The sequence below is a fragment of the Trachypithecus francoisi genome, unplaced genomic scaffold (assembly GCF_009764315.1).
Source record: "Trachypithecus francoisi isolate TF-2019V2 unplaced genomic scaffold, Tfra_2.0 Lachesis_group11, whole genome shotgun sequence".
NCBI classification, from domain to species: Eukaryota; Metazoa; Chordata; class Mammalia; order Primates; family Cercopithecidae; genus Trachypithecus; species Trachypithecus francoisi.
In genome coordinates this window covers 14,761,354-14,787,383 of record NW_022681456.1, presented here as the reverse complement: position 1 = coordinate 14,787,383, position 26,030 = coordinate 14,761,354, and the positions used below count along the sequence as shown (strand labels likewise).

At 37.7% G+C, this 26,030-nt stretch overlaps 1 protein-coding gene across 7 annotated transcripts in view; it reads right to left on the bottom strand.

Moving 5' to 3' along the window:
• TAOK3 (TAO kinase 3) overlaps positions 1-26,030 on the bottom strand; it is a 237,520-nt gene that overhangs the window by 91,047 nt on the left and 120,443 nt on the right. For all 7 annotated transcript variants that reach the window (XM_033220428.1, XM_033220434.1, XM_033220430.1 and 4 more), the window contains 7 exons: positions 20,859-21,074; positions 11,985-12,056; positions 10,825-10,926; positions 6,140-6,185; positions 4,967-5,063; positions 2,331-2,444; positions 469-560 (listed from right to left, as the gene is read on the bottom strand). In XM_033220428.1, the coding sequence (XP_033076319.1) occupies positions 469-560; positions 2,331-2,444; positions 4,967-5,063; positions 6,140-6,185; positions 10,825-10,926; positions 11,985-12,056; positions 20,859-20,978 (643 nt within the window). In that variant the 5' untranslated portion in view covers positions 20,979-21,074. The remainder of the gene's footprint in view (positions 1-468; positions 561-2,330; positions 2,445-4,966; positions 5,064-6,139; positions 6,186-10,824; positions 10,927-11,984; positions 12,057-20,858; positions 21,075-26,030) is intronic.

Genomic DNA, 26,030 nt, shown 5'->3' with positions numbered 1-26,030 from the left:
TCAGGAGTTTGAGACCAGCCTGGCCAACACAGCAAAACCCTGTCTCTACTAAAAAAAATACAAAAATTAGCCAGGCTTGGTGGCAGGCACCTATAATCCCTATAATCCTGCACTCAGGAGGCTAAAGCAGGAGAATTGCTTGAACTTGGGAGGTAGAGGTTGCAATGAGCCGAGATTGCGCCACTGCACTCCAGTCTGGGTAACAGAGCAAGGCTCTGTCTCAAAAAAAAAAAAAAAGAAAAAAAAAATTAATAACATGAAAATGTAGCAGAGAGAAAACAATTTTCTGTGTTATAGAGTATAAAAAATATAATAAATTCATTGCCTAGCACACATATACCAATAACTCATTAAGTAATAGCCAGATGAATAACTCCTAATTATAATGATTCTTAAAAATACAATGAAAATTAATCTGCAAAATAGAATTTTAAAAAATACAATGAAAACAAATAACTCTTTACTCACCCAATTCAATACAAGTGATGCCAAGTGACCAAATATCAACTTTCCCATCATACTGTCCTTCATCCATAGCTAAGATCACCTCTGGAGCCATCCTACCAAACATAAGGTAAAAACTCAAGTTGTAGATTAAAAATAAAAATTTCTCCAGTAAAGTGATTCAATGAAACAGCTGTTCTTAAGGGTATTCTGAAATTGTATCTGCTAGAGAGATTATTTCCTTACACAAATAATTTTGAAAACCATTATTCAAAGTATAATCTAGTTGGTGATTTACATGACACAATACATTATTTTCAGTAAAGACTGGCTCCACCCCTTACTATCAGTTTGATCTCAGGCAAGTTACTTAACCTATCTGTGCATCAGTTTCCTCTTCTGTAAAATGGAGATAATTCTCATAGCAACTTTACAGATATTTGTAAAGGATGAATATACATAAAATACTTAAATAATTACTTTGCAAAATCTGATTATATTGCTTTATATAGTTCCATAAAGTATTTTTCATATTGTTTAAAGTAATTAAATAAAGCAGGAATTTTTTTTTTTTTTTTTTGGAGATGGAGTCTGGCTCTGTCGCCCAGGCTGGAGTGCAGTGGTGCGATCTCAGCTCACTGCAAGCTCCGACTCCTGGGTTCAGGCCATTCTCCTGCCTCAGCCTCCGAAGTAGCTGGGACTATGAGTAGCTGGGACTACAGGTGCCTGCCACCATGCCTGGCTAATTTTTTATATTTTTAGTAGAGACAGGGTTTCACCATGTTAACCAGGATGGTCTCGATCTCCTGACCTCGTGATCCACCCGCCTCGCCCTCCCAAAGTGCTGGGATTACAGGCGTGAGCCACTGCGCCTGGCCTCTTTTTTGTTGTTGTTGTTGAGAGTCTCACTTTGTAGCCTAGGCTGGGGTGCAGTGGCGCCATCTTGGCTTACTGCAGCCTCTGCCTCCTAGGTTCAAGTGATTCTCATGCCTCAGCCTCCTGAGTAGCTGGGATTACAGGCATGCGCCACCATGCCTGGCCATATTCTTTTAAAATAATTAAACAACATGAAAAATACTTTATGGAGTCATATAAAGCAATATAATCAGCTGTTCCAAAGATACTAAAACCTACAAAAACCCCAGGTTGTGGTAATGGATTTTACTTTACTTGTTTGTCCATAATGCATCTTCATTGGGGGGCAGGGGCCCTATCCGTTTAATATGCTTTGAACAGAACTGTACTCTATTATGATGTGTAAGCAGTTGCTTGGTAAATGTTATTTGGTGATAGAAAAAAAATTCAAAGACTGACTATTTTTAGTAGGCAGGTAATTTTTCAGAGGTCTAAGTCATTCTGTAAGGCATAATGAAATTCCAACGTGTCTAGGAAAGGAAGGAAAAGAATCTGGAAAAGAATAGGGTGAAAAACTCTTGAGCCAGACTGACAAGCTAGGTAACCTATCAGAGAACTCAACAAAGACAAGAACTTGGATTTCTTTCACTGAAAGGTACCATCTCTGCTTGCTGGCTAATGAGGGAAGGTGAAAGAAGCTGCCCTGTCCTTACCTGGGGCTTTTACCTCAAGAGAAAAGTTCAAAAGAAACTGCAAATGAAATCAAAAACCTGAACTTGGTCAGCGAATTGATAATCCTGCTCAGTTTACACACAGTGACACCAACCTTAATGACACAATTTAAAGTCACTGTAAATTTTATACTAAGCCAGAGCGTTTCTTTTTATGCCAGTGGGTTTTCTATCCTTCTCAAATGAAATCTCATTTTGAGGCACATTGGTAAGACAATGTCACAAAATCGAGCCAAACCAGTACCATGAGTTCATGTATACAGATTTTAAAACTATGTCATACAGCCTAATTCTACATACCAGTAAGGTGTGCCCACGAAGGAGTTGGCAGGAGAAGCCATTGAGGCAGATCCAAAATCAGCTAGTTTTACCTGACCTGGCTCTGTTAGAAGAATATTTCCTGCTTTAATATCCCTATAGGAAAAAATAAAAGGGTTAGAAAATTACTTTTCAATTTTGATTATGGAATAGGTCACAGCATGCAATTAATAAGACAAAAAGTTTATTAAAAAACAAAAAACAAAAAACAAAAAAACACCTTGCTCAGATGGCCAGGAGATTTAGTAATTACTGTATGTCATAAGGGGCCCAGATTCCTGGGGGTACTTGCAGGTAGGTCACAGTAATTACTTAACGGTAGAACTTTCTTCAGAGGGAGGGAATACAATGAGAAAAAAGGCAGACGTGGCGAACAAGGAAACCTATTCAGCTGCTATACTTACAAAGGCATATTCTTAAAGGCTAAATCCAGTTATCAATAGTATTCCCTGTGCTGAGAAAATTGGTGCCAATTGTAACTGCTTTTTCTGCTTTTCCAAATTATGTGACATTTTTGGAGCCTAAACAAACCTGCAGTGATTCCGTATTGACCACCTACCAATAAACCTCAACTACACACATACCTTTTCTTTCTTGCCTGTGACCCTTTCTCTCTGCCTTTAATTGTAACTGCAACTCTAAGGCATTTGAGGTACATGTTATATATAAGGTGATATTTTAAAAATAACTCTGTATAGTAAAAAGAAGACCCTGAAAGATCAAAACAAACAAGGATTAGGGGTTAGGAAATTGCATGTCTATTGTATTACCACAAAGAATTGCACGTGGTTACTACTAAAGCTAATAGAGGTATTATATAGTAAAAAGTTTTAAAAATATAATTGAAAAAATTCATTTTTCAGTATGGGAATTGAGAATGAGAAGGTGTGGATGGATTCCTTATTCTTTTAAAAAAAGGCATGAGGTGTAGCGAGCACTAGAAACCATGAATTGGAAGTTGATGGTCAGTGAAAAGATAAAACAGAGAAGATGAGGAAAATTTATGTCAAGCTGAAAATGATAAGGTTCAAATGCTTCAAAATAACTTTTGTAAAAACTTCCCTTGAAAATTCAGTTTCCTTCCTCATGGTGACATTAGGCATTGGCAGACAGAACTAAAAAAAAATGCATTATTTATTTTTCTTCACAACAGAAACATGTATTTACTTATCTTTAATTAGGAGATTGAATTGCCTTTTAAATCAAAACAATAAAAATCTGAGACATAGTATTTACTTTCAATTTTAAAAAACATTCTTTATAAGTATTTTGACTCTTCAACAAATTATTTTACATACTAAAGAAGATAAAGTATAATAGAGACTAAAACATTAAGTTAATGTGCAGATTAAGGTAATGGCACAAAAAACTGAACTGTAGCTTTAAATAAGAGCAGGCAGGGTGCTGACGAGTTGATGGGTGCAGCACACCAACATGGCACAAGTATACATATGTAACAAACCTGCATGTTATGCACATGTACCCTAGAACTTAAAGTATAAAAAAAAAAAAAAAAAAGAGCAGGCAAACTAATCACAAGCAAGTTGGCAGTAGTATTAACACCTTGGTACCAAAGACATATATTTACAAAAAGTTGTCAGATCCATAGACATTATGATAATTTTATTTCATCAGTATTTATTAACATGATTAGGTTCACTCTTTGTCCTTAATTCCCAGCAGGATTTCGGTCTGCCTATCTTTAGGAAGTTCTGCTTTTGTGGTACCAGTAAAGTGGTCATGGCTACACTGGGGTGATTAAAACAGAAGCAAAAGAGGAACCATAACCCAATAGTTTCACTTCTTCCTAGTAAATGCCAGTTGTTTTCTTTCATTTGTGAGGCATCTCAGATTCTTTATACCTACCTAATATTTCACTGCTCCTCCCCTCATTCACTAATGTAACTGTACTAAAAGTTCATTACTGAGAGGAGGAAAGATTGGTAACATCTTTCTCTAGAAGTTAATGGAGGGAGGGAGGTTGCAGGGAGGAGAATGGTGTTGTGGTAGAGAAAATACAAGGCAGAGAAAAGCCCTAGAATAGGAGTTAAGTAACTTGAGTTTCAATCCTTAATATATTACTTAAATTCTATGAAACTCTGGGCAAGTTAAGTCTTTCTGAGCCCTGGTCTCTTCATCTGCCAAAATACAGTAAGGATAATATCTTCCTAAGTATCCATATGAACTATACAGAAATATGAAATATTTTAAAGTTACAAAATAGCATATATTTATATAAGATTAGCTTGTTATTTGTAATAGGAAGGGACAATAACTCTGCTAAGAGATAAATATATGCAGGGAAGGTTAATTTTCTTTTCTTTTCTTCATGACACAGTATCTAAAGATTGCTGGGCCCCTTTTCAAATTTCTCTGCAACACTTAGCCTGGAGAACAGTTACCTACTGAACAAAGATGATATAATTGTGGATACATAGGAGAGAATAAGAGATAGAAGCTAAATTCTGGCAACTTTATCCTTTATATCCAGAAGCAGCAATCTATTTGCTTCCCATAAATGCTTAGGCAACTTAAATTGGAGCATGCACTAATTTTCAAGGTTCCTGGAATAGACAGTCCTGTAACTGAAATGAAACATAACTGGTCTCTAATCTTACCTGTGAATCAATGCATGAGAATGTAGGTAGGCTAGTCCATGCAAGGCTCCATGAGTAATGGCAGCGATCTCCACTTCCTGAAGTGGTTTTTTATGAACTGAAGAAGGGGGAAAAAAAAAAAAAAGGTCAGTAGATGATCAGTTTCATTCCTCATTTTATTATTTTATACAGCTATACCAGACTGAGTTACATACTTTCTCACATGACAATTTGGGAACACATTCACCTAAATATATAGGATACAGATTTTCTACAGAAGAGAATAAGTGATCAGATAACAGGAAACCCAAGTGCATCAACACAAATGACCCTTCAAAACAAAAATAAAACAAAGCCTGATATTCCTTAAATGATGTATTGTTAATTTACTTATCAGTTGCAAGCCAAGTCACACTGATTCCAATTAACCAGGCCCAAATTAACCAGTCCCTTCCAACATTTTAAATGTCTGGAGTGTTCTAAGTTACATTATTCTCCTCTGCCTCAAAGCCATCTTTAATTACCCCTTCAAACTACAGGTTTTCATTATTTGTGAAAGCAGCTAATAAGCAATTTCTATTCAGAGATCAACAGTGATTTAATTTTTTTTCTTTTTTCTTTTGAGACAGGGGTCTCACTCTGTTACCCAGGCTGGAGTGCAGGGTTCCAATCAAAGCTCACTGCAGCCTTGAACTTCTGGGCTCAAGTGATCCTCCTGGCTCAGACTCCTAAGTAGCTGGTATTACAGGTGTTAGCCTCTGTGCCTGGCTCAAGATATTTTTTTTTTAAGTAAATTTTTAACACAGCCTCTGGTTATAGCAGCATCTGCAGGGAGGAACTGGGTCAGTAAAGATTTCTGAAAGGGAGTAATATCAATATAATGTGAGACTGTCTCTCTTTCAAATATATCCATGAATATGATGTTTTTGGCTACACATACTGTATCACATTAGCCAAATATTTTGGTAGTACCTGCCCTGGATGGGCCATGAACTAAAACAGCAGGAAGACTGCTAACATCACTCAGACACTTTCAGTGGCATTGAAGAGATGAAGTGTGCATAGCTTATCCACACAACCCTAAAGCCCAAGCCATCGTTCAATTAGTCTGCCCAAACTACACTTTAGTATGGTGGTAGATAATATTCTGATAAAAGTAAAACAGAAAGGAGAGTTTAATTCCTTCTTTCTTACCTTCTAATAAATCAGAGGCTGAGCCTAAGCAATATTCCATCACCAACTATAAGAGATTAAAATAATATTCAGAATAATGAAAGTTAATTAAAAAACCGGTGAAACCAACTAACCAACCAACCAAGGAACTAAGAATACTAGGTGAATAAATATTCTGATCTACCTCAACTTGGACTGAATTTTCATCATCTGACACTAATTGATTTTTATAATTTTCATCATCCCACTTTTTATTATTTCTTGCTTGAAATTGGCCTAAAGATTATTGGGGGACTAGATATAGAAATATTTACTATAAACGGTGAAGCCAAGATTGCCAATTTATTGATTAACTCTTTCACTACTGTATTTCAAAAAGGATTCAGGTGACTATGTTGTACTAAAAATTTGTAACTCAGAAAGTGGCAAACAAATACATGAGCCAGTAAAATCTATATTGGGGTTATACCAGTTACATAAAACAAACCAGTAAGTAGTAAATTTCTTTTTCTCACACTTTAAAAAGTTTTAAACAAGAGGCCGGGCGCGGTGGCTCAAGCCTGTAATCCCAGCACTTTGGGAGGCCGAGACGGGCGGATCACGAGGTCAGGAGATCGAGACATCCTGGCTAACACGGTGAAACCCCGTCTCTACTAAAAAAATACAAAAAATTAGCCGGGCGAGATGGCGGGCGCCTGTAGTCCCAGCTACTCGGGAGGCTGAGGCGAGAGAATGGCGTAAACCCGGGAGGCGGAGCTTGCAGTGAGCTGAGATCCGGCCACTGCACTCCAGCCTGGGCGACAGAGCGAGACTCCGTCTCAAAAAAAAAAAAAAAAAAAAAAAAGTTTTAAACAAGAAACAGATATAATTTTTAACTGAATCTGAAGATGTAGCCTGCTATGTATCATTACATTACCTTGAATCCCTGAGATATATGTGTTATTTAAGTTTAGATCTTAAAATATTTCCAGAATAATATTATAATACTATTGATAGGCTGGGTGCAGCAGCTTACACCTGGAATCCCAGCACTTTGGGAGGCTGAGGCAGGCGGATCACCTGAGGTCAAGAGTTCAAGACCAGCCTAGTCAACATGGTGAAATCCCATCTCTACTAAAAATACTAAAAATTAGCTTGGTGTGGTGGCTTGCACCTGTAGTCCCAGCTACTTGGGAGGCTAAGGCCGGAGAATCGCTGGAACTCAAGAGGTGGAGGTTATCGATAGTTATTGGGTTTGCAATCTGTGGAGGTTTTCTAAAAGTAAAAATGAGAAACCTCTTTCTTTACTCTTTTTTTTTTTGAGACGGAGTTCACTCTTGTTGCCCAGGTTGGAGTGCAATGGCACAATCTCGGCTCACCGCAACCTCCGCCTCCTGGGTTCAAGTACTTCTCCTGCCTCAGCCTCCTGAGTAGCTGGGACTACAGGCATGCACCACCACGCCTGGCTAATTTTGTACTTTTAGTAGAGACAGGGTTTCTCCATGTTAGTCAGGTTGGTCTCAAACTCCTGACCTCAGGTGATCTGCCCGCCTTGGCCTCCCAAAGTGTTGGGATTACAGACATGAGCCACTGCGCCTGGCCTCTTTCTTTACTCTTATCCTAGATTTTTAGGTGTCCAAGACTACTGATTTGTAGTCAAGGTCAAAACTATCATGGCTCAGCAACCAATCTCCACACACACACATGCAAGCACTCACACTCCTACAAATTATTACTTTATTATTTAAAAGAATAGTACATGCTTATTATGCAATATAAATTTCCTATAATAAACTAGACAAAACCAATATCAACATATTGGTTCCTTTCATTAAAAAAAATAATGTGAAAATATATTTATATTATGTACCTTGCATTACTGAATTTAGAATATGAGAAGTCTAGAAGTTTAAAATTTAGAAACGATTATACCTTTGTAGTTATATATTATAAATATCAATATCAATACATAATATGAACATATTAATATTATAAGTGTACTATCTCTATATTATATGGAATGCAATTAAATTAGATATAACATACTTATAATACTATAATAGTTACATATTACATAAAATTATGTCTTATATGTTATAGTTTTACAGTTATATATTTATGTAGTATGTATCTTGCATTTCTGGAATAATTTGGAACAATGAAAGGTTTAGAAGTTTAAAATTTAGAAACCATATATAGTTTTCGGCTTGACATTAAACAGATTCAGAAACATTAAACTTATTTCTTATTATGAAATGGAAGATTCCACATGAGTAAATGTTATAATGAACACTACCCTTTATGTGCCTTACTTTTTCTTTAATCAATTTTGATGGAAGCATTTCTAAATTTTATCACATCATTTTCTAATTTTTAAAAGTAACTGAATATGCATATGTAACCTCCTTAAACCGAGCATATGAAATGTGAATATAGAACTTTAAAACTGAATAGAATGAATATGTTTCTAGCTGCATTAAATTTTTTAAATTACATGTTTAAAAACTCAGCATTTTTGTCACAAATATTTTTTCCCCTATTATTCTATAACACAAAGGCACCTGAGCTGGTTGTTTGCTCCTGACACTAAACAGCTCTGGCTGCTCTGCCTTTAAATTATTAGGTCTGCTTTCTAGCTCCCCTGACTTTTTCCGTATGGTCAAATTATTCTTGTGCCTGCTTGTACGCATGTATCTAACAGCTCAGTTCCTCAGAGCTGTTTCTGATTGGTCTATCAGACCAGTTGTAGACAGAAACCAGGTAGCCAAGCTTATTAGCAGTCTATATAATCTAAGAATAAATGGGTGGCTGGGTGCAGTGGCTCAGGCCTGTAATCCCAGCAGTTTGGGAGGTCAAGGTGGGTGGATCACCTGAGGTCAGGAGTTCGAGACCAGCCTGACCAACATGGAGAAACCCCGTCTCTACTAAAAATACAAAATTAGCCAGGCATGGTACTCGGGTGGCTGAGAAAGGAGAATCACTGGAACCCAGGAGGTGGAGGTTGTGGTCAGCTGAGATCGCGCCATTGCACTCCAGCCCGGGCAACAAAAGCAAAAACTCTGTCTCAAAAAAAAAAAAAAAAAAAAAAAAAAAGAGAGAGAGAGAAAAAACAAGCTTCAAGTAACAGTGTGGAGGATTTTCTGAAGACTTGAAATACATGAGATTTTAGCACTTGGATTTTGTAACATTTATTCTGCCTGCTTGAAATCCCTTTCTTGACTCCTTCAAGACAGCTGAGATTGCCAGAGAACTGATTTCTAGATAATGAGATACTTCTTTGATTAATTTCTTATTTTCGGAATGGAAGCAATAGCTCTATATAAGAGTTGCTTGAGGCCGGGCGCGGTGGCTCAAGCCTGTAATCCCAGCACTTTGGGAGGCCGAGACGGGCGGATCACAAGGTCAGGAGATCGAGACCATCCTGGCTAACACGGTGAAACCCCGTCTCTACTAAAAAGTACAAAAAACTAGCCGGGCGAGGTGGCGGGCGCCTGTAGTCCCAGCTACTCAGGAGGCTGAGGCAGGAGAATGGCATGAACCCGGGAGGCGGAGCTTGCAGTGAGCTGAGATCCGGCCACTGCACTCCAGCTTGGGCGACAGAGCGGGACTCCGTCTCAAAAAAAAAAAAAAAAAAAAAAAAAAAGAGTTGCTTGAACAGAAATGTGTATGTTTGTATACTGTTTGATAGTCTATTTAGGAACAAAAATTCCATTCCATAATTAGAGATCACATACAGGAAAGGAGTTGGTACATGATAAACAATAAATGTTAGTTAAATTGGAGTTTAAGTAGGAATGTACAATTTGATAAAGTAGAAAACATAACATTTTCATGTCCTAAATGTGCCTAATGTGCCAACCTAAAGCCAGAAATACAATCGTATAAAAATATACTAAGGGCTGAGCACAATGGCTCATGCCTGTAATCCCAGCATTTTGGGAGGCTGAGGCAGGTGGATCACCTGAGGTTAGGAGTTCAAGACAAGCCTGGCCAACATGGTGAAACCCTGTCTCTACTAAAAATACAAAAAATTAGCTGGGTGTGGTGGCGTGTGCCTGTAGTGCCAACTACTTGGGAGGCTGAGGTTCAAGAATCATTTGAACTCGGGAGGCAGAGGTTGTAGTCAGCTGAGATAGCACCACTGTACTCCAGCCTGGGCAACAAGAGTGAAACTTTGTCTCAAAAAAAAAAAAGAAAGAAAAAGAAAAAAAAAATATGTGTGTGTGTGTGTGCGTGCGCATGCATATATATACACATACACACACACATATATATATATCACACTAAGATGACAGAGTGGAACAAAAGTCTTATTTTAATCATATGGTGGCCCCTGTTTGGTAAAAATCACATAGCAATTAAAACATCAAGGACAATTCCAAATATGGGGGAACTGGAGTGGAGGATGAGAAATGACAAAGATAAAAAGTCTAAGATGAGAATATAAGGCTGGGCCTTTTGCTTTTACAAACATATAATTATAAAATGATGTCAACTTTTCACCATCTCTTTTTGAGTGTTTATAGAATGGAATTTCCATAGGCTAGGTATCATTTAATCTTATGGAATATATACCATATGACACACTAAGGTATTAACAAACATTAAATACTGATAACAAAAGTTAAATGGAACAGAAATTAATAGTTCTATTATCAAATAGATAATAGAAAAAAAGAAAAACAATGTAACAGTAAAAGAAAGATAACAGAGGTCCTTCGACTTACCCAAGCAGTGTGCTCTTTCAAGTAACAGCCTTTGTACTCAATAGTATTAGGATGCTTCAATTGTCGTAAAAATTTAACTTCCTTAAGAATATCTTGCCATTTCTATTGAAGTCAGAAAGGAAACATTTTAATTTAATTTTTGATAGGAAAATAGTATTTCCTATCAAGCATACATATATATTATTTATATTATTATAAATGGACATAAAGTAAACGTTTAATAAATGAAGAAGCTATTTAAACATGCTATTTCTTTCTCTCTCTCTCTCTTTTTTTTTTTAATTGAGACAGTGTCTTGCTCTGTTGCCCAGGCTGGAGTGCAGTGGCATGATCTCGGCTCACTGCAACCTCCACTGCCTGGTTCAAGGTTCAAGTGATTCTCGTGCCTCCCAAGTAGCTGGGACTACAGGCGTGCACCACCAGACCGAAGTAATTTTTTTGTATTTTTAGTAGAGACGAGGTTTCTCTGTGTTGGCCAGGTTGGTCTCGAACTACTGACCTCAGGTGATCTGCCTGCCTCAGCCTCCCAAAGTGCTGGGATCACAGACTTGAGACACTGTGCCTGGCCTAAACATGCTATTTCTTTAGTTTGAATACATGTAAACACAAATCTATCACCAAAAACATTACAAAAAGCCATTACACATACCTATGTTCTGGTCCGCAAAATAGTTTTTTTTTCTCTTTTCAGGCACCCAGGCTAGAGTACAGTGTTGCAATCATGGCTCACTGAAGCCTTCATGTCCCAGGCTCAAGTAATCCTCCCACTTCAGCCTCCTGAATGGCTGGACTATAGTCACACACCACCACACCCAGCTAGTTTTTTTGATGTTTTGTAGAGGTGGGGTCTCACCATATTGTTCAGGCTTGTCTTGAGCTCCTGGGCTCAAGCAATCCTCCAGCCTTGGCTTCCCAAAGTGCTGGGATTACAGGCCTGAGCCACCTCAACCAGCCTGCAAAATAGTTAATTGAGCTAGAACATTAGCCTTTTTAAAAATAATTATGAATGTTCACACATTTGTATGAAAAACTCCAGAATCTTTTATTATATGCTCCACAAGAAGGAAAAAAAAATTGTTCTAAAAAAGGTTTAAAGAATTTTGTTAATTTCATACTAACTTGCTTATTTCAGTTTAGGTATACAACTGTCTCTATCTTACCTCATGGGTCTGCTTCCCACTATAGGACATCTTCTTAATTGCCACCACCTCATTGGTGTGAGCATTTGTAGCCTGTGTTAAGAGGGTAGAAGAAAAAGAAAAAGAATTAGTGATGTTTCAGCCAATTTAACTTAAATATTTGACTAGAGACTATTTATTTATATATTTATTTATTGACAATCTCACTCTGTCCCTCAGGCTGGAGTGCAGCTCACTGCAACCTACACCTCTTGGGTTTAAGCGATTCTCCTGTTTCAGCCTCCCAAGTAGCTAGGATTACAGGCACGCACCACCATGCCAAGCTAATGTTTTTTGTATTTTTAGTAGAAAGGGGGTTTCACCATGTTGATCAGGCTGGTCTTGAACTCCTGGCCTCAAATGATCTACCCGCCTCGGCCTCCCAAAGTGCTGGGATTGATTACAGGTGTGAGCCACTGCACTTGGCAGCTAGAGACTTTTTTGTTTTATTTTATTTTTGGAGAAGGGAGTCTAGCTGTGTCACTCATGCTTGAGTGTACTGGCACAATCTCGGATCACTGCAGCCTCCGCCTCCCGGGTTCAAGCTATTTTCCTGCTTCAGTCTCTCAAATAGCTGGGATTACAGGCACCCACCACCACGCCTGGCTAACTTTTGTATTTTTAGTAGAGACAGGGTTTCACCATGTCGGCTAGGCTGGTCTCAAACTCCTGACCCCACATGATCCACCTGCCTCAGCCTCCCAAAGTGCTTGGATTACAGACGTGAGCTACCGTAACTGGCCTGATACTATTATTTAAAATAATATCTCCATACTGCAGTATCACAGTTCAAAGATGCTTCAATTTTTGATAGGCTAAATAGACATTTCCACTCCCATTTTAATGTATAGTTTTTCTGTATCCTTTTCTGGATACATGCAAAGATTGTAATATAAAAAATGATCAGGGTTTAATATATCAAACCAAACAAAAAATGTCATATTCCCAAATTATCCATACTGGTTTCACCTTGTAGACTGTCCATAAATGGAGAACCAGTTAAATAAATAAATATGATATGACCATATAATGAAATAACCACTTAAGGAATGAGGTAATCTATATGCAATGTAATATGAAAGGATGTTAAAAACGTTTTTGTCATAAACAAGCTATAAAGTAGAATTCAATTTTTGCAAAATAGTAATAATGTGAGTATATGTGTAGGAAAAATCATAAAAGAATTTATACCAGAATATATATCAATAGTAATCCCTGGAGCAGTGCTATCTGATAGAACTTTCTATGATGATGGAACAGTTCTATTTCTAGATTGTCCAACAGAGTAACATGTGAAATGTGGCTAGCGTGACTGAGAAAATAAATTTAAAATTTTATTTAATTTTAATTAACTTAAATTTGAATAGTTAATGTGCCTACTTGCTACTGTATTGAACAGTATAGCAGAAAGTAAGATTAATCCTAAGGGGGACTCTCGTTTTCAGGATTACTTACATTTTATAATAAGACTATATTACATATAAACATATCTACATTTATGTATGTATATATATGTATTTTTTATCTATAGAGGTTGCCTTGTCTCACAATTATGTCTACTTGTCTTCTCCATACTCCAAATATAACTGCTCATTGAAAGTACACATGAAAACCATTAATAATTCAAGTAATAGTCTTTTCCTCTCAACTTACTCAAGATATACATACATATGTATATACACACACACACTGTTTTTTTTTTTTTTTTTTAAAGATAGGATCTTGCTCTGTCATCTAGGCTGGAGTGCAGTGGTACAATCTCAGCTCACTGCAACCTCTGCCTCCCAGGCTCAAGCAATCCTCCCACCACAGCCTCTTGAGTAGCTGGGATTACAGGCACCCACCATCATGCCAGGCTAATTTTTATATATGTAGTAGAGACAGGGTTTCACCATATTGGCCAGGCTCAAACTCCTAGCCTCAAGTAATCTGCCCGCCTCAGCCTCCCAAAGTACTGGAATTATAGGCGTGAGCTACTGCTCCCAGCCTCAACTTATTTAAAATATTTAAAACTACTAGTTTTCTTAAAATTTTCATAAAAATAAATACAAGACATTAAAAGACTACCCCTGCATCAGTGCCATAACCCTAATGTAGGTAAGCTATTTTGCTTCTGTGATATTATTATCATTGTGGACCAATAAAGCTATCGCAGTGGTTCTGAAGTAAAAGATTGGAATTCATTCACTGATAAAGTCAGGTTAACAATTTTAGAGAAAAATTCATAATCATTTTCTTAAATACAACTAATTTAAAATGAACCTCCTCAGATATAACAATGATTTATGATTTTTAAAAACGGTTAATTCAAACAATAAACAATAATGTACTATGTAAAAATAATTTGACCACAGATTCTTACGGAATGTCAAAGTGAAAAAAAAAAACCCACAATAACATACTACAAGATATTTTTTTAAACAAGCATTAAAAGTTCCTATTATATATTAATGAGTTATCCACTAGTCATAATTTTCAGATCTGCAGAACTCCACAAAAGCATATTTTAGATATTTTATGGATTTAGAAAGTACAGACTGACTTTTGTTAAAAATAAAAATCTCTCACACTGTTCTGGCTTTTAAACTTTAACACCAAACTGTGCTTATACAGCAATCACAAATAAAAGCTGATGTAAATTCAGTATTACAATGAAGGTTAGAGGGACTATATCTGAAAAGTAGATATTTGAGGCATCAATATATATAGTGCAGCTTAAGAAGCCTGGGAAAGATTTAGGAAATATTGAGGCAACGAGAAATTTTACCTTGTGAGGTTTTAAAAAATAATTAACCATTACTAAAAAAAAAGGAAAGCCCATGAAATAAAATCAGATAGTATTATTTAATTGCTTATTAAGATTATTTATAATCAATGCTATATTTGGACCTAAAAACATGAAAAAATAACCACGCTAAAATGAAAATATATTTCTTACATTTATAGGATAATCACTGACTAGAACTTAACATTTCCACTCACTTATACATCCTAATGTATAGGCAGAGACTTGAAATTTGAAAAACATTTCCACGTTGATTATTCTATAGATGTGAACTTTTTAGTGCAAATGTTGATTATGATATAGATGTGAACTTTTTATACTGGCTAAAAGTCAAAACATGCTAGATTGAAACTTAAAAAACAAAAAAATCAGTGTTTTAGTACAGAAAAAGGAAAGTATCAATGGGGTCTCAGCTTTCCAGTGCATATAGTATTATGAATGACTACAGCCTCTATCATTTCAAGTTTTCTTCTTGAAAATGACATTCATGGTCTCAGTAACTATTCCAATAGTCTCAATGGTCTCAGTAACTATTACCAAGATCATTGATGCAAGAAATACTTATTAAGAACTTACTATTATGTGTTGATATTTTTAAACATTTTATAGCTATACCTTTTGCTATTTTATAGACAAATATAAAAAATTATGTTAATTTAGGAGGCAGGTCAGGCATGGTGGCTCACTCCCGTAATCCCAGCACTTTGGGAGGCCAAGGTGGGTGGATCACCTGAGGTCAGGAGTTCGAGACCAGTCTGGCCAACATGGTGAAAGCCTGTCTCTACTAAAAATACAAAAATCAGCAGGGCATGGTGGCACACGTCTGTAATCCCAGCTACTTGGGAGGCTGAGGCAGGAGAATTGCTTGTACCCAGGAGGCAGAGGTTGCAGTGAGCCAAGTTTGCGCCACTGTACTCCAGCCTCGGTGACAGAGCAAGACTTTGTCTAAAAAAAAAAAAAAAAAAAAAAAGGAGGCTGAGGCAGGAGGATCATTTGAGCCCAGGAGTTTGGAACCAGCCTGGGCAACACAGCAAAACCGTCTCTACAAAAAAATTAAAACCAAAATTAGCTGGGTGTGGTGGCACACGTTTGTAGTCCTAGCTACCTCCTCAGAAGGCAGAGGCAGTAGGATTGCTTGAGCCCAAGGGTTCAAGGTAATAGTGAGCTATGATCACACCACTGCACTCCAGCCTGGGTGACAGAGTAAGAGACCCTGTCTCTAAATAAATGAATAAATAAAAATTTAAAAAGTGAAAAAGCTTTTCTTTTTGCCCTATTTTTTGATCCCCAACTAAAAGGTAATTATATCTAGAAAGACAGAACTAAACTATTTGCTTTAGGTGGGTTATGGATAATATACTGAGTTCAAAAAAGGTGATCTAGAAACCTACAAACTTTAGAGTTGTGTTTAGGTGAATACAAAAATGAATATGCTCAGTCCTTTTTTGGTTTGTTTTCCTTTAGTACAGTTTCTTACTATTTCATGTGTTAATGCTGCTAATTTATTTTTTATTTAAAAAATTTTTTTTTTAGAGATGGGTTCCCACTATGTTGCCCGGGCTGGTCTCAAACTCCTGGGCTAAAGTGATTCTCCCATCTCGGCCTCCCAAAGTGCTGGGATTACATGCGTGAGCCACAACGCCCAGCCAATGATGCAAATTCAAAATTACTTATGTAAATCCAAACACACAGAAATATTTCATCAAGTTAATAATTTATATTTTCTCTGAACATAACATATACTCTCAGCTGATTGACTTTACAAGAGCTGTTCCAGTTTACAATTCACACTAAGTTTATTACCTGGTAGCATTTAGTGTAAAAGCTGTGACCTACAGAGGCTAACAGAATTATAGTGTTTAGGTATAAAAATACAAGCAGCCAGACTCTCGTGTTTATGGCCAGCATGACTATGACTTATGAAAAGCACTAATTAGCAGTACCAAGTTTTCAGAGTTCTTCATCATTCATTCATTCAACAAGTACTTACTAGCTGCCCACAATTTATCAGGAATTGGGTTAAGTGCTAGGGCTAAGATAGTGAGTTAATATGCCCAGTACCTATCTCTCCTCTAGGAGGATAGACAGTAACAAAAATAAAATGATAAAAGACAAAATGTAAAACTGCATTTGTGATATGTGCCACAAAGAAGGGTATGTGTTACTTGGAGAACCAACAATGGTGGATGTGACTTAGGGAGGTCAGGAAAGCCTTCCCTGAAGAAATGAGGTTTAGGCTGAGAGTTAAATGATGAACAGAAGTTAAGAAGGTGAAAATAGAGGGGAGAAATTGTTCGAGAGAGAACAGTTTATGCAAGATTCCAGGAAGGATGATCAGAAGAAAGCAATCAGAGCTATAGCAATGAGAATGAGAGAGAAGATAGTTCAGGTAGAGATAGGGTCTATGAAGGACCTTGTGGGCTGGCTATAGTCGGGATTTTGATCTTGGCCTAAGAGCGAGGGAGAGCCCCTAAAGGCTTTATAGGGAAAGGGGATGTGATCAGATTTACATTTTTTTTTTTCAAGCCATTGAGGTATGCACAACAGACTAAAGAGACACCAAAGCAGGCAACCATCGTTGTCCAAATAAGAGATAACAGAGTTCGGCTGGGCGCGGTGGCTCACGCCTGTAATCCCAGCACTTTGGGAGGCCGAGACGGGCGGATCACAAGGTCAGGAGATGGAGACCATCCTGGCAAACACGGTGAAACCCCGTTTCTACTAAAAATACAAAAAAATTAGCTGGGCGTGGTGGTGGGCGCCTGTAGTCCCAGCTTCTCGCGAGGCTGAGGCAGGAGAATGGCGTGAACCCGGGAGGCGGAGCTTGCAGTGAGCTGAGATCCGGTCACTGCACTCCAGCCTGGGAGGCAGAGCGAGACTCTGTCTCAAAAAAAAAAAAAAAAAAAAAAAGAGATAACAGAGTTCTTCCTGGTTGTAATGGTAAAAGTAACAAAAGGAAAAATCTATTAGCAGGGAGTAAGAAGCAACATATATAAATATTACTTTGGCCAACAGGAAAATCCATTTTTAGGATACTGCCGATGTGACCACTACAGATAAAACGTTAAAGCTTTTTGTAAGTTTTATAGTACAGTGTCAGTTAATTCCCTTTTAATCTGTTTTTTAGTGCTTTATGGGTATACATAGGCCTGTACTTTTCACATTTATATACAGGCCCTATACAGTTAATGATTACGTTTATCAATGCCACTCTGGTACCTGTATCATTTCTCTAGTCTATCATTAGCAACAAATAATATATATTTAGTGCCCACTGTAAATGGGATCATGCCAGCCTTTAGAGTTGTAAAGAAACATTAGAAATAGTCCTCATCTTCAAAAAAGCACATACTCTAGCTAAATAGACAGGGCTTAGCCCCAAAAGCAAGTAAATCGCTAGGTCTTCTGCAGCCTACTACAAGGTAGGTTTCATTTTGCCACTATTATAAATGGCTTTTAGTAAGTTTCAAAGCATGTGTGGTTTATTGTAGTCATTCTGAAGTATTAGCACTTTAAGAAGGGTTTGGCTGCTTTTTAAATGAGAAGAGTCAAATAGAGACTCACTTTTGCCAGGAGAGATTCTGAGAAGATGAATTAGATTTAAAGTAATAGAAGAAAAGAAAGCAAAGATGACTGAAGAATACATCTGTAAGCAAAACAAACAGGTCACAAATGAATATATACAGAATGTTTACATTTTTAAAAAGTTCCAAAGCTAAGCAAAACCAATTCACATTGTTTAGGAGTACAGAGTAAGTGGGTTATAAATATAAAGAAAAGTAAGAAAATAATCACCATAAAAATCAGAATCGTGGATACTCCTAAGGGGAGGGAGAGGGTTCTGACTGAAGAGGACATAAAGAGAGGCTTTTGGGATGCTGGCAGTATTCTATTTCTTGACCTGGGTGGTGTTTTTACATAGAGATTTACCTTTAAATTCTTTCTTAAGCTATATATTAAAATATATATGTATATTGTGTATACTTCTTTATGTATACTTATGATACAAACGCTTTGTAACAAGAGGGTCTGTGACTAAAGAAGACAGAACTTTGGGCCTTAAATGCTATTCTGACTATATACTAACATGGGAGTGTTAACTAGGAAATTAGTACCCTTTCCAGCCAAAACAATCTTTTATCGTATTTAATGACAAAATATACTTCAGTGGGAGCCAAGTTATTGATGGCAGTGAGGGAAGCAGAAGTAATGGTAGGGCTGAGCATAGACACAACGGTTAAGAAACAGTTTAGAGAAAATCCAGGATGAAGATTTGGCTAGAAGCAAAAGGACAAAGTAAAGATGCAATTCATAAAATCTCATTTGGAAGGACAACTAAAGATAAGCCCTATCCAGATGGCAGAACATAAAGGACGACTTAAAAGGAAGAGGCAATACTGTTTGATTACAAAGAAATTATTTGATTACAACTTTGGAGAAGTAGGCAATAATTAGTACTTAACTTATTATTTGTTTTAATGGACTATTATGCTTAAGGAAGTATCTGTTACTTTAATAAAGCAACTAAGATTATCAAGATTAAATTAAATAACTATATATTCTGGCCGGGCACGGTGGCTCACGCCTGTAATCCCAGCACTTTGGGGAGGCTGAGGCGGGTGGATCACCTGAGGTCGGGAATTCGAGACCAGCCTGACCAACATGGTAAAACCCCCTCTCTACAAAAATACAAAAATTAGCTTGGCATGATGGCGGGTGCCTGTAATCCCAGCTACTCAGGAGGCTGAGGTTGGAGAATTACTTGAACTTGGGAGGTGGAGGTTGTAGTGAGCCGAGATTGCGCCACCACATTCCAGCCTGGGCGACAGAGCAAGACTCCTTAAAAAGCAAGACTGTCTTAAAAACAACAACAACAACAAAAAACAGGGCCCGGCGCAATGGCTCACACCTGTAATCCCACCACTTTGGGAGGCCGAGGTGGGCAGATCACGAGGTCAGGAGTTCAAGACCAGCCTGGCCAACATGGTGAAACCCGGTCTCTACTAAAAATACAAAAATAAGCTGGGCATGGTGGTACATGCCTGTAATCCCAGCTACTCGGAAGGCTGAGGCAGGAGAAGTGTTTGAACTGGGATCCAGGAGGTGGAGGTTGCAGTGAGCCAAGATTGTGCCACTGAACTCCAGCCTGAGCTACAGAGCGAGACTCTTGTCTCAAACAAACAAACAATTATATTTTATGTAATGAATTTCAGGTGAATAAGCTGTGTTAAAATTTTGGCTATTTGTTTTTCTCATCAGAAGACAGTCACATTCTTGTAACTAAAACTGATTCCAGGGGGACAGCCTTGTACCCCTTAACCGAAAATACTGACTTGACATGATTGCCACTAAAAATCATAGTTAGTTCCTTTCTCTGAATAGTTGTCTGTTCATCTGTTTATCTGTCTATCCATCTATTCATCCATCCATCCATCCATCCCAGCCACCCAGTATTTATCAAATTCCTACTACTGTTTTTAGGTAGTAAGCATATACTAGTTCTTCTTATACTAGCTATTTTTTTTTTTTTTTTTTTTTTTGTATTTTTAGTAGAGATGGGGTTTCACTGTGTTAGCCAGGATGGTCTTGATCTCCTGACCTCATGATCTGCCCACCTCGGTCTTCCAAAGTGCTGGGATTACAGGCATGAGCCACCACGCCTGACCAAAGCTCTTAACTTTCTTATACTACTTTAATAGGTGAGTCAGTTGATATAAATACCATTGAATTGAATAAAGCCTAGGATTCTGGAACTGGCTTTTCAGCAATGACTATTTGCTTCTACTGTAGATATCATTTAATTTATAGAAAAATCACTGAAACCAAGCTTATTTTACGAGCAATAGCTATGTATACAGAACATGTTGAGTTCAAACTTTATTTTATTTTAGTTTTTTGTAGAGATGGGGTCTTGCTATGTTGCCTAGGCTGGTCTTGAACTCCTGACCTCAAGTGATCCTCCCACCTTGGTCTTGCAAAGTGCTAGGATTACAGGTGTGAGTCACCATGCCAGGCCTAGAGTCCAACCTTTCTTAATCTGATCTATCTAAACAACTCTTTTAAGTACTTACAAAATAAACTGCGCCAAAACTTCCATGTCCAATTTCATGCAAACCAATAAAAAGTTCCTCAGGATCATCTTTGTAGAATAGATCGGCAATCTCTGGGTCCTTCAGCACCCCTTTACGCATGATGGCCAGTAGAGCAGGCACTCTGCTTTTTGATATCACAGTTAGCTTTATTTCTCATTGACAATTTTTTTTTGGGGGGGCGTAAATCTTCAGTACCTGTAGAAAAATAAGGTTTGCCATTAAATTATTTCTAACACGTTTTACTTGGTGGCAATACAAATACATGCAAATATTAAAAAGCCTCTTGATCTCACAACTCAATAACAAAAGGACAAAAAAACCCAAATAAAGAATGGACAACAGCCAGGCACGGTGGCTCATGCCCGTAATCCCAGCACTTTGGGAGGCTGAGGCAGGCAGATCACCTGAGGTCGGGAGTTTGAGACCAGCCTGACCAACATGGAGAAACCCCATCTCTACTAAAAATACAAAAAATTAGCCGAGTGTGGTGGCGCATGCCTGTAATCCCAGCTACTTGGGAGGCTGAGGCAGGAGAATCACTTGAACCTGATTCAACCTGGGAGGCGGAGGTTGCGGTGAGCCAAGATTGCGCCACTGCACTCAAGCCTGGGTAACAAGAGCGAAACTCTGTCACAAAAAAAAAAAGGACATAGGATTTGAATAGACATTTCTCCAAAAAGATACACAAATGACCATTAACATATGATAAGATCCTCAAACATCATTAGTTATTAGAGAAACGAAAATTAAAACCACAGTGAGATACCATTGCATACTCACTAGGATAGTGATAGTCAAAAAGTAAGATAAGTATTCATGAAAATGCTGAGAAATAGAACCCTCCAACACTACTGGTGGCTGTGCCATTTTAGAAACAGCCCTGCAGTTCATAACAAACTTAAATATCGAGTTACCATTTGACCCAGAGTTTCCACACCTGAGAGAAATGAAAACATATGTTCACACAAAAACTTGTGCACAAATGTTCATAGCACCATTATTCATAATAACCAGAAGGTGGAAAAAGCCCAAATGTCCATTAACTGGTGGAAGAATAAACAAAATGTGGTATATCCATATAATGGAATATTATTCAGCAATAAAAAGGAATGAAGTATTGGTACAGGCTGCAACATGAATGAATCTTGTAAAAATTATGCCAAATGAAAGTAGCAGTCACAAAAGACCACATATTGTATGATTCCATACACACACACACACACACACACACACACATATAATTTCCAGAACAGGCAAATCTATAAAGACAGAAAGTAGATTATTGGTTACTTAGAGATGGGGGGTTTGGAGGGTGATAACTAAAAGGTACAGGCTTTCTTTTCAGGGTGATGAAAATGTCCTAAAATTGACTGTGGTGATGACTGCATAACTGTGACTATACTAAAAATCATTCAATTATACATTTTAAGTGAGTGAAGGGTATAGAATGTAAATTATATTATAGAGATATTACTAAAATTCATTTTGGTGTAATTAATGTTGAAATAATAATGGTTGGTATTTATTAATCGATACTATGTGCCAGGCAGCACTAAATCCTTACATATATTATCTCCTTTAATCCCTACAATAGCTTCATAATATAATGACTTTATTATCTTAATTTTATAGAACCAGCTAAGACTTTCACGGGCTAAACTACTTCCACATGGTCAGAAAGCCAGTATTTGTCAGGACCGCAATTAAAACTCAGATCTAACAGCAAAGCCCATGCTCTTGATTGACATGTGGTATATTCATATAGAAATACAGGCAATTAAACAATTCTTTACTGACTACTAGAAGAAATTACTATCACTTGTAGGCTAGGCTAAATGCCCATGTAAAGAGGCAAGCTATTCTGCTGCTACATAAAACATTCTGAAATCAAAGTTTCTATTAATAAAAGGGTATCATTTTGACATGTTCATATTGATCTGCCAATAGTTACATACATTTATTTGACATAGATTTTTTATTTTTTGAAAAATATAGAAATGTTAAAAATCATCTATATTTTTCATTTTAAATAACCTCTGCCCTCATACCCAGATAATCATTTATTTATGCCAACATTTCAACTTATCACAGGATAGTCTGTATTTCTTCCTTGACCAGCTAGATAACCAAGATAGAAATTTGGCTTTGGTCAATAAAACTATTTTTCAAAACATGAGCCAGTGGGTCTCATGCTAGGAGAAGAGGAAAAAGAAAGCAATTAATTAAAGAAGTAAAACTGATAGTAATAAGAGGTATTTTTTTCTTGAGACACAGCAGCCATAGGTGACAACATACATTACTTCATAGAGTTAGTCTAGTCATTTCACTAGTATACATAGATCATCAACCTAAGGATCTACCCCTTTCCCCAACTCATTCTTTCATTCAACAAATACTGTTGAATGTTCACTATCTGCCATACCCTGTACTGAGTTTTGGAGGTAGAAGGGGATGTGGTCCCTGTCCTTAAAGGGCTTAGGAGTCAAATGGACTTATAGACACTAAATTATAAGGACACAAATGGTAAAATGGTTGCAACTGATTGGATTATGAGGGGAAAGCAATTATTTTTTAATATAAGGATATTATAGGGTGACCCAGCCTGTTTTTGACTTAGACGTGAAAAAGCATGCCTTTTTAGGGAAAATAAAATTAGTTCCTTCAATATGAATTGTACAGGAGAGCTGGAAGGAGAACACATGAAGCTGGTGTTGAGCCAAGAAAAACTGCAAAAGGCCCTTTAAACCATATTAAGAAGTTTAGACTTTATCCTGAGGGAAAGGGGAACCACTGAAGGTTTATATGGGAAAAAGGATCCCTCCGCCAACAAAGCACCTGTCCTAGGCAGTCATCCTGCCAATCCATGGATGCCAATAATCAAGCATGAAGTTACTACATCAATACTACTGGGAAAGTAACTGAAATCCAGCTATTTGTCAATCAGGTGAGGGAAAGCACAAAATAAGAACTCAAAAAGTGGCCGAGAATGGCGGCTCACACTTGTAATCCCAGCAATTTGGGAGGCCAAGGCAGGTACATCATGAGGTCATGAGGTCAAGAGATCAAGACCATCCTGGTCAACATGGTAAAACCCCATCTCTACTAAAAATATACAAAAATTAGCTGGGTGTGGTGGTGTTCCTGTGGCCCCAGCTACTAGGGAGGCTGAGGCAGGAGAATTGCTTGAACCCGGGAAGCGGAGGTTGTAGTGAGCCGAGATCGTGCCACTGCACTCAAGCCTGTTGAGGACAGAGCGAGATTCCATCTCAAAAAACAAAAAGTTCAAAAAGTGTTTTGATTTTATTGCTTATGTCTGAGAACAACAAAAAAAGACAATGGATTAAATCAAAGATACGCCTTTTTGGAGACTATGCATAAAACGCAAATTATGACACTGTGTTTAAGAAAACCAAAAAGATCTATGAACTAAACTTATGATAATTAAAATATTTTCAATCACCAAAACACATTATAAACTTTAGAATATTTTGGCTTCCATGTGAATAAAGCTAAGTGCTATGGATTTGGGGGGAAAACACGGATTACAGACTAAAATCATTTTATGAAGAAATAAATATTTAAATGTAAAAATGAGACCATAAAAACTTGTAGAATAAATTACACGTGAATATTTGATTACTTAGCAAGATACCAGAGGCAAACCCATAAACTAAAAATCAATAAGCTTGACTATATATAATTAATAACTTCTTTATCTTAAACATGTAATGAAGGGAATTCTGCTTCTAGCCAAGATGGAGTAACAGGGGCTGGATTTATTACCTGCCACCGGGAACAATTAAAACACTGGACAAGGCCAGGCACGGTGGCTCATGTCTGTAATCCTAGCACTTTGGAAAGCCGAAGTGGGCAGGTGGCTTGAGCCCAGGAGTTCGAGACCAGCTGGGGCAACAATCTGCATCTCTATAAAAGATACAAAACCTTAGCAGCTGGGTATGGTGGTGTACGCCTGTAGTCCCAGCTACTCAGGATGCTGAGGTGGAGGGACCACCGGAGCCCGGAGGTCAAAGTTACAGTGAGTCAAAATCATGCCACTGCACTCCAGCGCAGGCAACAGAGTAAGACCCTATCTCAAAAAACAAACAAACAAAAAAACATTGGATAGAACATATAAATGATGGTATTTGAAGACAATGGATATCAGGCAAAGAAAGACAATGATCCCTGACGGAAGACAAGCACATGATGTAAGCCATCAAATGTTTGAGCTTAAGGCCCCGGGAGAATTTCATGGTGCCAAGAGGGGAAATCCAGTTAGAGCCTGGTGAACTCCCTGAGTTGAGGAGACAAAGATGACAGTCCGGGTTGACCAAGGTGGGTAGAGTTGCCAAGTAGAAGAGAGCAGCACAGAAACGGGATATGGAGATTTGCGTAGGGTTCCCCTCAAGTCTTCAGGTGAGCACTGATTAGTGTATGCATATGAGAAAGCTACCTTAGACCAGGGGAAAAAACGATATGAAAGGAATAGAGACTGCAGTACTTACAGCTCAAAAAGGGCTGTGAATAGCACTCGTTCCCCCTAGCCAGGATAAAAAGTCTCGTAATTCACAGAGCATTCTGGAGGCTACTCACAAGAGTCTTGCCTTCACAGTAGGGACCCTAGACTAAATGCTGGTCTGTGATGCCTAACAAATTTTATTTTATCTGTTTTTTATTTGTGAGACAGGGTCTTGCTCTGTTGCCCAGGCTGGAGTGCAAGGGTACTATCACGACTCATTGCAGCCTCAACCTCCTGGACTCAAGCGATCCTCCCGGCTCTGCCTCCCAAAGTGCTGGGATTACAGGCATGACCAACTGCGCCTGGCTCTAACAAATTTTAAAAGCAAGACCTAAAAGGATGAAATTATTTCCAAGTAACTTAACTGTGTTCCAGAACAAAGTCCAAGGATACTTAAAGGAATATAAAAATATCCAGTATCTAAAAAGGTAAAATTCACAATATCTAACACTCCACAAAAAATTACCAGGTATGCAGAAAAGCAGGCAAATATAATTCATAATGAGGAGAAAAATAATTGAAACCAAACCATAATTGATATAGATGATATATGTTAAAATTAGTGGTCAAGGACATTAAAACATTTAATATAGTTGTATTCCATACAGTGAAAAGGTTGGGGAAAATATCAA